This window comes from Mytilus californianus, unplaced genomic scaffold, assembly GCF_021869535.1.
Source record: "Mytilus californianus isolate M0D057914Y unplaced genomic scaffold, xbMytCali1.0.p SCAF_3, whole genome shotgun sequence".
NCBI classification, from domain to species: Eukaryota; Metazoa; Mollusca; class Bivalvia; order Mytilida; family Mytilidae; genus Mytilus; species Mytilus californianus.
In genome coordinates this window covers 53,889,598-53,903,657 of record NW_026262679.1, presented here as the reverse complement: position 1 = coordinate 53,903,657, position 14,060 = coordinate 53,889,598, and the positions used below count along the sequence as shown (strand labels likewise).

General features: G+C 30.5%; 1 protein-coding gene across 1 annotated transcript in view; it reads right to left on the bottom strand.

The window, feature by feature from the left end:
- The window catches only part of LOC127734858 (focadhesin-like), a 319,452-nt gene that overhangs the window by 60,895 nt on the left and 244,497 nt on the right, over positions 1-14,060 (bottom strand). Inside the window, exons 16-19 of the mRNA XM_052244903.1 lie at positions 7,055-7,130; positions 6,017-6,151; positions 5,273-5,414; positions 1,922-2,232 (exon numbers count right to left, since the gene is read on the bottom strand). Coding sequence (XP_052100863.1) covers positions 1,922-2,232; positions 5,273-5,414; positions 6,017-6,151; positions 7,055-7,130 — 664 coding nt within the window. The remainder of the gene's footprint in view (positions 1-1,921; positions 2,233-5,272; positions 5,415-6,016; positions 6,152-7,054; positions 7,131-14,060) is intronic.

The following is a 14,060-nucleotide window of genomic DNA, read 5'->3' as shown; positions in this document are numbered from 1 at the left end:
AATATCTGTCTGTCATGTTTCAGATCATCAAAGAACCAAAAAATACTCATGGTCATTTGTAATAGTAAACAATTGACTGTGGGAGGATTTTTTTCTTGTGGCATAACGGAAGCAATTATCTATTCGCTGAAAAAAGATTTTTTTAGATTCAGTATTAAAACTCTATGGTTATATTTTTTGCAATTCTGTAGATTGAAAGAAATTGTACAATTTTTTTGTTTGTGAGAAGATGTTTTTTTACATTTCATAACCAAAGGGAAGAACAATTTTCAGATTAAAGAGTACTTTAAGGTCTGTATGTCTGGTTTTTGGTTATTGAAAGTTTTAAAATAAAAACCACTCAGGGGTATATAAAAATAAGCAAGATTGTTGGAGAATTTTGTTCTTGATACCTACAAAAATAAATCAAGTTGCAGTATTAAAACCTTTCTTTTTATGACAGAAGGTTCATGGAAATTGTACAGTTGTCAGAGGATTTTGTTTTCCATTACCAAAGTGAGGAACAGTTCACTGATTAAAATGTACCATAAGGTGTCAGTTGATTTAATTTTGCTGATGTGTAGCTATGTGTATTATACCCATCAGCACAAGAGACCAATCAACTCTTTACAAGCTAATTTTTATGTATTTTTTTGTTTAAAATATAAAATCTTCTGCATTTACGGGAGATTAACCTTTAATGCCTTAATCTAGAATGGAAATTCAAAATCATGCAAGAATCCCCAAAAAACCAATTACAAGAGAAAACTTGGACTGTAGCAAATTGTTTATTGGTTCTTGCAGGCACTCTATACATTTGTATTTGCAATTCTGAATATCATTTTAAAATTTTCAAAATCTATATTTTTTTTACAAAAAAGTTTAACAGGTACTATGCTATAATGTAATAACTACAGCTGTTGTAAGATCCTTATACTAGCATTTTTAAGTTTTAAATACTGTAAATTCAGAAATTATTGCAAGGTTTTTATTATTGCAAATAATGCGACTTGGTGAATTAATATCGTAATAATAAGAACTCACATTCTGAAAATCTGACACAAACATTTGTACACAGCTTTCCTGTAATCGCAATAATCATTCTTGCATTTTGGTCTGTCATTGCAAAATCGCAATAATAAATGCACACAATAATTTCTGAATTTACAAAATCAACAATTTTGGTCCTTTTTGCACCTTATCCTTTGGTTGGTTAAATCAAGGATCAAATCCTTGGTTAAATGTGATGATTCGTGATAATGTTAATTATGAAAATTGGTTCTCAAAGGTGAAAAAACCTTCTAAGTGTTCACCAAAACAACCTCTCCTTATGCATATTAGTTTTAAAATTTCTCAAAAGTCTGCATACTGAAAAAGATCATTATTGTTTTTTTTGGGGTCAAATTTACATCCACCTAAAGAAAACAGTCATGTGACTGAGGGATGTTTTTCCAACATTGATTTCCACAGGTAACAAACAACCCTATTGTTACCCTCCAATCTTATAGTCAAGATGTAAATAACCTTTTGTTACCCACTGAATCTTTAATGTAAGGAAGACAATGTTATTATAGGATTAAGCACATTTTTTTTCTGTTTTATTGTTGTGTAAACTGGACCAAATGAAAATAAGATGTGGTATGATTGCTGCTGAGACACCTCTCCAAAAGAGACCAAATGACATAGACGGTTAGCAACTATAGGTCACTGTACTGCCTTTACAATGAGCAAAACCCATACCTCAAAGCAATTTCACTTACAAATGAATAAAAGTTTGAATGACTTTTACATAGAGTTTGAGAGGGAATTACTTTTTAAAATAACAATAGAATCAACCATTTGAATGAAAATTATTGGTTAATACGTAAATTAATGCTTCAACCATCTAAAGTGAAGAAATAATTCAAGACACAGAAAACCATATGAGAAATTTATATGTTACCTCATGCATAAGTGTTGTAAACATTTGCTGAAAGGATTTACTATGGGACATGATGTAATGTCTTCTCGGCCTACCATCTCTCCCAACTTCTACTGGTGGATCATAACTAAACAGTAATCCAGCAGCTAATCCAGGTCGTAATCCAGGCTGTTTTGTCTTCTGGTACTGAGACAAGAGGAATGATGGGATAGATCCAACAGCTTTACCCTGATTGGATGCTGCTCCCTGTCGCCGTAGTGATGAGTGGTAAATCCCCCTTGGTAACTTTTCTACTTCCTTAGCAACCATTGATGTAAGAAATGCTTCATAGCCTATTTGAGAGATGAAAATATTCATTTGTTTGATAACTTTATGATATATATTACACTATGACATTTAAAAAAAAAATATTATACAGATAAGTCATTCATGTATTTATATTTTCTGTATAGCATTTCCTTTAAGCCAAATATAAATTATATGTGCTTGCTTTTTTTCTAGGTATTGCATTGACACCTCAAGAGTTCAGTTGATTTCTGAAAACCATTTTATTGTTATATTTTAAACCTTTTACTTATAAAAAAGTGGTCAATTGACGAAATCGTCGAAAGTCAAAGCAGGGAATTTTGGTATTAATTACTAGTAATATTTTTCCATTGAATAAGGCTACTGCTTGTGGACTGTCAGTACCATAAAGAACCATCTGTTAAGTAGCTAATCATCAGATACTGGCATGATTCCAACTACAACAACTTTATTTTCAGGTAAGGAATTAAATATACAAGTAATTGTACTATAACTACGGTTTTACTCCCTCAAACAAAGGTCAATCTTAAGCAATTTTTGCTATTTAGTATTTGTGCCAGTTTCTGGTATTGATGCTACTATATTTCACAAGGCATTTTGTTTCAGAAACTTTTGGACGATATCTTATCTCATGAAAATTATTCTAGAAATATGTGTACTGATCTGTGCACTGAAATAGCTATCATACTTCTACACATTTATTTGCCTTCAAGTACGAAATAAAAAGTTAATTCGCGGATATATGTCTCGCCTATTTGACCTAATCACAAATTTAACAATTGTTAACACAGCAGACACTGACAAGAGAAACATCATCCCTACAAGTCTTGCTGCCATGACTTTTGTAACTTGCTAGACAAAAACCAATTGTTTGCTTGTCTACATTAATTCCAATCTATGAACCTTAATCATAAAACTAAGGAGATGTGGTTTGAATGCCGATGAGACAACTATTCACCAAAGTCCAATGGACAAGGAAGTAAAACTAAGGAGATGTGGTTTGAATGCCGATGAGACAACTATTCACCAAAGTCCAATGGACAAGGAAGTAAAACTAAGGAGATGTGGTTTGAATGCTGATGAGACGACTATTCACCAAAGTTCAATGGACAAGGACGTAAAACTTCCGGGTACTACATACAAAAATATTTTTATGCGGAAATTCCTAAAATTGAACAGCTGCATAAATCTCACCAAGAAGAGAAATACTGCTTAAGGATGTTTACATAATCCAATTAATTATTTGGGTGGATGACTGCAATACTATATGTCACATGATGCATGTGTTTCAGGAATTTCAAAAATTGGACATCTGATTAAATCTCACCAAAGAAATTAAAGTGCTTATGGATGTCAGCAATTACAATTCTTTTATAACAACATATTCCTATAAAATGAAGTCTTTTTCATTGGATACAGTTTAATGTTTAATGATTACATTACATCTATGTTTCATAAGAATATGTCCTTTTGATTGGCTGAAAAAGCCAAAGTTAGATTTTATTTCCCAATAAAATTCAACATGCTGCCTGTGACTACTTCACAACAATGCATATGAAAACAATCGAAAAATTTGTTCTGATAATTTATTTCATAGCTGTAGCATACTTTATTTTATGGCTGTAGCATAAAAATGTAATAAAGTAATTATAAGAATTCAATGCTTCTTTTTGTAATTGTATAGGGGTGTAAAAGCATCATGCAGACATTTTTAGTATGAAGTGCCATAAAAAATGTGCTTTGGTCAACGCTTTTACACCCCAATAAAATTACAATAAGAAACATTCAATTCTTAAAAACATCAAAATAATGGAAAAATAAACTTAAAGTCTGTGAGCTTGTTTTTGAGATTAAGCATGTGAAAAATTAGAAAATTTGGGCAGCAAAAGATGTCTCCGGATTTTTCACATGAAATGTTTTGAAAAAAGTTTCATTTAACTGTATGAATTTTTTGCTATATTCTATAAATAACAAGAATTTAAATATTTTTTACTAGAAGTGATTTTGAAATGATACTGGGCAAAATTTATTAATGCACAGTCTATGAAGAAGCCAGAAAGATTTTAAGACATTGAGGATAATTTTTACCCTGATGAGCGGCAAACATCATAAATTCATGCTTACGTAGCAATATCGTACAGTTGTATAAATTAAGGTTACCAGTCCTTTTCCAGACTATAAATATGAAGGTTACTTATTTTTAATTTTAATAAAGCATTACAACTGATAATATTATAAATTGTTTTGTCTGTAAGGAGGAAATAATTATAACAAAGAATTCTGTAACATGCTTTTAATCAATCTTTTTCCAATGCAAATCATGTCTTTATCCATATTCTAATCCATTCAATTTACATTTAGATAGCTTCAAACTTCATAAATAAGACCACTTCAGACATGGTTTGATATATGTAGATTGAGCACAGGGTTTCCTTAGGTCAAATCTATTGACCAAATTAATTGAGAGTACAGTCAGACTAGTAATTAAAAATACATATTAAAGTCCTTTGAAGGCATAATCTAAGAAATATATCACTTGTATTATGAATAAATTTACAAAGGTACATAAGATTGGTCCACCATGTGCACATCCATCTAAAAATTTCAAAAAATTTTTTTTTTGGCTTTAAAAATATTTTCAAAAAAATTCAAACTCACTACTCTCGCTAAATTTATTAAAGTCATGTCCCTTTAACCTTAAATCCTGGATACGCTCCTGCTTTAAAGTTCTTTCACATTTTTATACTGAGGTTAAATTATAATTCATGGAGAACTAATTTTCATGGATTTAATTGGTATATATTGCTGAACCTTGAATTATAATGCATTCAATACTAAGGTTGAATTATAATACACCAAGAAATAATTTTCATGGATTTAATTGTTATAGTATTATAATAGTAAATACCATAAAATCAAGTACCCATAAAGTCTAATTCCACAAAAACTAAGGTCAAACAAAAATAAATGAATCAACAGTCACATTGATTATGTTTCGCTCTTGTTATGGTAAAGTTTAAAGTCAATTCAGAAAATCACTACCATACTGTAAATAAAAGTTATTACCTTTATGACTTCCTTTTCTAATATGCTTCAATAATCTGACATAGAGTAAGGCTGGAATGTTAGGCCAAACATCATCCACAGTTAGAGTTGTCTCCCCTTGTGCTGATATTATCTTTGCCTGATCTATAAAGTCTTCTATCAGCTGTTAAAACAAATTCAAGATATTAAGCATATCAAACATTTGATTATGGTTTAATACTAAGTCAGAATAAAATGGCTTACAAAAAGATACCGAAAACCTAGCTTTCTGATAGAAAAACAAAGGATATGGGGTATCCATCCACGACACAAAATCAGTACATGCACAGCAAAAAAAAAAAAAAAAAAAAAAAAACACACAATAAGCAAAGGAACAGCACTTTTATGGTTTGTTTGTTTGTTGGTGTTTAAATGTGCCTTTCGGCAACCTTGGCTATATCACGGCAACCATTTTTTAATGGTGGAACAATTAAGGCAGAGTATCCTGAGAGAACCACTGACATTGGCAGGAAAACTGGCAATCCTTTTCAATTAAGATCAAAGTCAAATACACCTCGCCACAAGCAGAGTTTGAACTAATAACCTCAGAGTTGACAGGCTAATGATCACTGTAAATGAACTACCTAGACCAATCAGCCACGAGGACCCATAACTTTTTTCTGTGCATAAATTCATCAGCTTTATTCCAAAATTAAAAGGCTGCCTCAAAAACTTTTCATCCAAAAGACATTTGTGTAAAATATTAAATATTAATTCTATACTTACTGTTTGAGGAAGATGGGACATTTTAAACAGATCAGCAGGGAACATGGATAATGCCTGGAAGGCAGCCTGGGATACATTATCGTACAGACTTGTAGACAGCAACCACAGGTTTCTTACTGTGTCAAATACAAATTTCTGAAAGTAAAGACAATTTTACTTTTGAATGTTTATAAAAACAACTTTTGCTATAAATATATAAAATGAAGCAAAGATGTAATTATCAATTAATTATTTAATTTCAAACAAGTCTTACATTTATGGAAACATTACCGAAGATTCAGAAAATTCTTGTGCAAATAGAATGACTTTATATAGAAAGAACAAATCTTTTTGCAGATCATTGGAAAAGAAGGATTAAAGTTTGTCTGCATATCATCTAAAAATCATTAGAGAAACAGATTCTACCACCAAATCTCAAGCAATACTATATTTCTGGAGGAGTAAAATACCACCATTGATTTTCCCCTATTAGTCTTTGTTAAATTGTTTATTTTCAAAAAATTGTGCAGAATTTATCTTTGTTTCAAATAAAGAAATACTTGATATGAGTAAAGTTTTATCCTATCTAGTACTACAGACAAAATTTCACATAACATTTCATTGCATATAAGATAACCATCACTGGAAGTTAACCAATCAAATTTTCACCACTTTTTTTCCTGTTCATAAGCTTTAGTAACCATGTAACCTCAAGTTTCCAGAATATTTTATAGAAACACCAAATAAAAAAAGTGCTTGAAACACCCAAGATATATGACTCAGAAATTTTTTTCTGCAATGAAATGCAGGGTTAACTTCCTACAGCTGTCAAATTCAACAGAATATTTTTTGTGACCCTTTTTTGTATGAAACCGGATGTGACATATTATGATTTGGTGGTATTACACCTAAAGTGGAGAAATATCATATCACACTCAATGCAGTGGTAGAATCTATATGTATCAGCTAAATGAAAAAATTCCTGGTGAGTTAACTGCAAGTTCTGACATAAGCGATACAGCTGACATATTGGTATATCAACTATAACAAAAGACATACCTGATATTCTGGTGTGTCAACTGCATGGTCTGGAACCAATGAAAACAGATCACATATTTTCTCCACCACAACTGGTCTGGAATTTAAAAAAAAATATAATAATTCAAATTTATGTATGCCATATCATGCACCTCAATCTTTTTACAGAAAACAAAATTGAGTAACAGTATGCTGAAAAAAAAGCTTATCGAAGATACCATGGTTATAATTTTGTACAAAAAGGACATCTACAAAATAAAATGCTCCGCAGGAGGCAGCTTGATACGACCACAGAGGTCGATCATTGAACAGTTGGGGCAAGTATAGACACAACATTCCAGCTTTATACAGTTCTGAATTTGGATTGTGATTAAATATTTGACACAGCATAGATTTCTGACACAAAATGAATGTGGCCTAAGAACTTAAAAATTTAAAACTGGACATTTACCTATTATGGTCCAATGTCCAAAATCTAAAATCTATATACATGGTTAGATTCAGCATATCAAAGAACCCCATGAATTCAATTTCTGATGAAATCAAACAAAGTTTAATGTGTGACCCTTTGGACCTCAATGTGGTCCAATTTGATAACAGGTCCAAAATCCAAAATACACAGTTAGATTCAGCATATCAAAGAACTCCATATATTCAATTTTTGTTGAAATCAAATAAACTTTAATTTTGGACCCCAATTTAGACCAACTTGAAAACTAGGCCCAAAATTAAAAATCTAAATACATAGTTAGATTCAGCATATCAAAGAACCCCAAGAATTCAATTTTTGTTAAAACAAACTAAGTTGTCTCACTGGCAATCATACCACATCTTCTTATTTTTAAAAGTTTAATGTTGGACCCTTTGGACCTTAATGTGGACCAATTTGAAAACCAGGCCCAAAATCAAAATTCTGAATATGCAGTTAGATTCAGCATATCAAAGAACCCCATATATTCAATTTTTGATGAAATCCAACAAAGTTTAAATTTGCACACTTTGGACCTCAAAGCAGACCAATTTAAAATGGGGCTCAAAAATCCAAAATCTATATACACGGTTAGATTCAGCATATTAAGGAACCCCAAGAATTCAAGACTTTGAGTTCAACCCCTTTCAAATTGGTCAAAAAATAAACAACTTATACAAAGTCTGAGAAAAGTATTGTTTTTGGCCCCTTATTCCTAAACAGTTAGGGCTTTAACCCCCAAAATCAATCACAACCTTCCAACCTTGAGATCCATAGACTTATACTCGTTATTGTCTGGAAACCTGAAAATCCTTGTTTTTGGCCCCTTTTTGACCACTAATTCCTAAATGGTTTGGGTCATAACCCCCAAAATCAATCCAAACCTTCTTTTTGTGATATGGAACATAGTGTTTCAATTTCATAGAGATCCATGCACTTATACACAAGTTATTGTCCTGAAACAAGAAAAATGCTGGTAGTTGGCCCCTTTTTGGCCCCTAATTCCCAAAATATAAGGTTATAACCCTCAAGATCAATCCATACCTTCATTTTGTGGTATGGAACCTTGTGGTACAATTTCAAAGAGTTCCATACACTTATACTCAAGTTATTGTCTGGAAACCAAATGTCATAGAACAAAAAAGATGACGACATCGCCATACCATTATATGGCTGCAAATTTTTATGATCTTATAACGACAGTAAACCAAGTCTTTGTTTAATTCATTAGTGGCATTGTTAAAGCAATCAAGGGCCCTTACTCCTGAACAGCATAATTGAAAATAGTCAAATTCAAACTTGACCTCCATTTTGTCATGAGAAGCAACATACTAAAATATAAAAAGGATTGGTTGCACTGTACTTCAGCTATTGTATGGAATGGCATGGATCTGAAGGCCTGTCATCCTACTATAATTACTACTCCCAATTAATAACCAAAATTTTCTGTTGAATAGCTTACTAACTTTTTCATTACATACATGCCAATTTTGATTTAAAAAACGGAAAATAGAAAAAAATGCGGATCAGTTAAAATATAACCAACAACAACCATTTCTCAAAGTATTAGATTATCAGCATATAGATATATTTTTAGGTTTATTAATAATTTCTCTATATATCATTTCAAAGAGATTTTAAATCAGTCAGCTAATATATTGTGAATTTTTCCATTCCACTGAACTTATTGTGATTTAAGGCTGTATAATCTATGAAAAGGAATTTTATAAACAAAAATAGCAGGTTTTAATGTAGTACATTAACTGACATCATTTATCTCTGCCAATTCAAGAATTTATATCGTACTTCCTCCTTTTTGAACTTACAAATTGGAAAAAGTAAACTGTATCATGTGTTTTTGAAGCCACTATAATTGCAGAAATTGACTGCAGTCTTATTATAAAACATTCTTCATAATTGGAATGTGTTTTTTTTTCTTTTTCTTATATTAGTGAAAACAGTTCATCATTTCATTACAGCAGCACTATAAAGATCATGCCATCACAAGATACTAATACACAAGATCTTTTAAAACTTTATAAGGATTTTAGCTCCTATTCAAAAGTTTATAAGATTTCTAAACTTAAATGTAGCTGCAGATTGAATATGTGCCTTTTAACCTAAAAAATAGACTTGCCAAGGTTATGCAACATAGTAAATCTACAGTACATAAATGCCTACATAGACTTAAAAAAGTTTCTACATCCTGAACATGATTGACGAACATTATTTTCTGAGATAAAACAGTAATGTTATTATATAAGACAGCAATGTTCAGTAATTCTCATCTAATTGACAAATTGGACAGATAAATTGAAAAACCATATAAAAAGTAATAATACAAATAATAAAGCAATAAATAAAAACCATAAAGAACTTAATGGCTTCCATTAAATGTATGAAATTCTAATAGCTTCTAAGATTCATTACACTTCCAGGATAAAAAAAAAATTGTTGCCATTCCAGTGTATGAAATTCCAATAGTTTCTAGATTGATTATACTTCCTTGTTCAAGATCTAAAACAAAAAATGCTTCCACATTCAGTCACCTACCAAGTAGAATGATAGTATAGACTGATTGGTTCATTACTAACATAGCAAATGAAAAGTCATCATATCCAAATAAGGTGAAGAAAAAGAGAGGCGGTTAATGCCAAAGGGACGTTCAAACTCATACAAACTGACAAAGCCATGGCAAAAATAGAAAAGGACCAATAGACAAACAACAGTATACAAAACACGAACCCCACCAAAAACAGGGGTTGAACTTAGGTGCCCTGGAAGATTAAGCAGATCCTGCTCCACATGGGGCACCCATCATGTTGCTCATGTAAGTACAAATCCAGTGATAAATCTAATTCGATAAGTCACAAGAAAGTGTAGAAAAAGAGAGTTAGAAAGTATATAACTATGAGTAAATAGGTATAAATAAAAATGATACATATATGTATAGGTTAAATCTTTCGTATATTTTGCAATGACTTAGTTCTATTTAACATAAAATAAGACATCTTATTTATTTATTCAATCCAATTTAAATTATTGTCAATATATAAACCAAGAAGTTTTCCACAATTTAGTGTTTAATATATTTCACCTGAAATATAGACACTATTTCAACCCCAGTAGAACAAATCCTCTATCTAGATCCAATAATCATTGATTTACATTTTATGGGGTTTAACTTCATCTAATTTTCAGCATGCCAGTTTTCTATGATGTTTATATCTTTTTGAAGGTTTGTATTTAAGATATGTACATCTTTACATTTACTATGAAAAGGAAAGTCATATGCATACAAATCTATGTTTGATTTTTTTAGGTAAAGTGGATGGAACCTAGTGGTACACTAGTTTTTACGGTATTTCATATCAGACATAGCATTATTAATCTTAACTTGCTGTATTCATTCATTTAAGCAAGTATGACTGAAATTAATCTAATGTAACATTTAAAAAATTAGAATATTTAAGTTTTCTTAACAAAATAAAACGATTTACCAAGTCAAATGCTTTCTTTATATCTAAAAATACAACTCCTTTTGATCTCTCTATTATCAATGTTTGTTAACCATTCATCTACAATATTAGTAAGTGATGTGATGCTCAAATGTTGAGCCTTGAAACTGACTGTGAATCATTGAGAAGGTTATTTTATTGGAATATGCATAAAATTTATCAGCAATATGTCTTTTAATGATTTTGGAAAGACAAGGGAAATTTGCAATATGTCTATAACTGTAACCTGGATAACATTAGATCACTTTTTATGCCCCTGCCGTAGTGGTGGGGGCATTAAGTTTTACCTTTGTCCGTCTGTACATACGTACCTATGTACGTCCGTCCGTATGTCCCAAAATTGGTTTCCGTTCTCTAACTTGAGTTTGCCTCAACAAAATGTTATGAAACTTATACACAATGCTTATTACCACAAAACACAGATCAAGTTTGAATTTTGGTGGCGTCACTTTAACAGTTCTAGAGTTATGCCCCTTTATAAATGGAAAAATTGCAAAATTATAACTTTCTTCTAAATATCAAGTAATTTTTTACATTGGAGTTATCTTCCTTTGTCCATGATTATAGTTGAATCAACTACAATCAATGCTTTATACAATGCAATGTTTAATTTTGACTTCCACTGATAAAACACAGATCAAGCTGAATTTGGGTAGTGTCACTTTAACCATTATTGAGTTATGCCCCTTTATAAATTGAAAGATTGCAAAATTTTTAGTTTCCGTTCTGTAACTTAAGTTTGCCCCAACCAAACATTATGAAACCTAAACACAATATTCATTACCACAAAACTAAGATCAAGTACAAATTTTTTGTTTCCGTTTTCTTACTTTAGTTTGCCTCAACCAAATGTTATGAAACTTATACACAATGCTTATTACTACATGTTATGAGACTTACACACAATGCTTATTACCACAAAACTCAGATCAAGTTCAAATTTGGGTAGCGTCACTTTTACCGTTCTTCAGTTATGTCCCTTTATAACTATATGATATGCAAGCGGGGGCATTATCTGTGTCCACATGTGGACACTATCCACATTTATTTAAATTATAGGACAAATTCTTGCAGTCTTTAAATAATACTCTGATATTTTCCACATTTTTTACTATATAAAGATTTAACATATATGTTAAATCTGTAGCAATGATATTACTGCATTTGCCAAATGTTTTTGGTCTAACCAGTTGATTTAGATTTGTCAAGTCCTTTTTAAATATATTTTTAGATCTAGAATGCTGATTTTGGTATTGTGAATACAAAACTATTGAGTATATTACAGTGAATACAAAACTATTGAGTATATTACAGTGAATACAAAACTATTGAGTATATTACAGTGAATTCAAAACTATTGAGTATATTACAGTGAATACAAAACTAGTGAGTATATTACAATTTGGACCATCATCATCATTAAATACATTTAAAAGACTCAAATAGAACTTCAACAATCTTTAAAAAATGTATATGAAAGTATTTGCATATCAATATCATTTTAAATGTCTCTGTTTTCATATTCTAAATGGGGTATAATATTTTGAGTTTTTTTTTAATCAAACTTTTAATATACTTCCAAATAGTTTTACTTGTAATCTCTACAATTTGAAATAGCATTTTGAAAACATGCTTTTAATGTATTAATGTCTAGAAGTTGAACTCCTCAACAGAATGAATGGAAATAGTCAAATTCAAATTTAAACTCCATTTTGTGACAAGAAACAACATATCAAAATATGAAAAAAAGATTGGTTGATCAGTTCTCAAGTTATCATATGGAATGTCTGGGAGCTGCAGTTCAGTTGGAAAGCCTGATTCCAATTAATATCAAATTTAATTTGCGGATACTGATATAATATTGTGAAATTTTCCATTCTGCCGAACTTTCTGTGATTTAAGTTGCATAATTACAAAAAGGAATTTTTTAAAACAAAAAATTCAGGTTTTATTAAAGTACATTGACTGACATATTTATTCCTGCGAATTCAAGAATTTCTTACTTTATTCTTTTTAAAATAACAAATTGCAAAAAATATACTGTCTCTTATGCATGTGAAGCCACTATAATTGCAAAAAAATTCTGCAGTCATTATAAAACATTCTTCGTAATTGGTATTTTTTGTTTTGTTTTGTCTTTTCAGTGAAAACAGTTCAACGTTTCATTACAGCAGAACTTTAAAGATCAATCCATCACAAGATACCAGGTACATGAGATCTTTCAAAACTTTAAGGATTTTATCTCATTTTCATAAGTTTATAAGATTTCTAAACTTAACTGTAGCTACAGATGAATATGTATGCTTTATCCTTAAAATACTTTCCAATTTGAGATACAGAAAAAGTACTATAAGTACAGAAATGTAAAAATACACTTAAAAAGTTTCTACGTCCTGAGAGTGATTGACAAAACAGTACGTAATCTCTGATATAAAACCGAAATATTATTATATATAAGAGCAATGTTCAGTAATTTTCATCTAATTGACAAATTGGACAGATAAATTGAAAAACCATATAAAAGTAATAAAACTATTAATACAGCAAAGTATAAAATTATAAAGAACTATGGCTTCCATCCATTAAATGTATGAAATTCTAATAGCTTCTAGATTCATTTACACTTCCAGGATAAAGAAATGTTGTTTCCATTAAATATTTAAAATTACTATAGTTTCTAGATTCTTTACACTTCCTGGTTCAAGATCTGGAACAAAGTGCCAAAGCATTTCGGTCACCTATATATATAGCTACCAAGTAGAATGATAGTAAAGACTGATTGGTTCATTACCAACAAAATAAATGTGAAATGATGGTCATCATACCCAAATAAGGTGCAAAAAGTTTGGAAAAACGCAGTTAGAAAGTATATAACTATGAGTAAATAGGCATTAATATAAATGATACATACATGCATTATAGGTAAAAACTTTTGTATCTTTTGCAATAAGTTAATTCTATTTGATATAACATAAGACATCCTTTTTATTTGTTCAATCCAATTCAAATTATTGTCAATATGTAAACCAAAAAGTTTTTA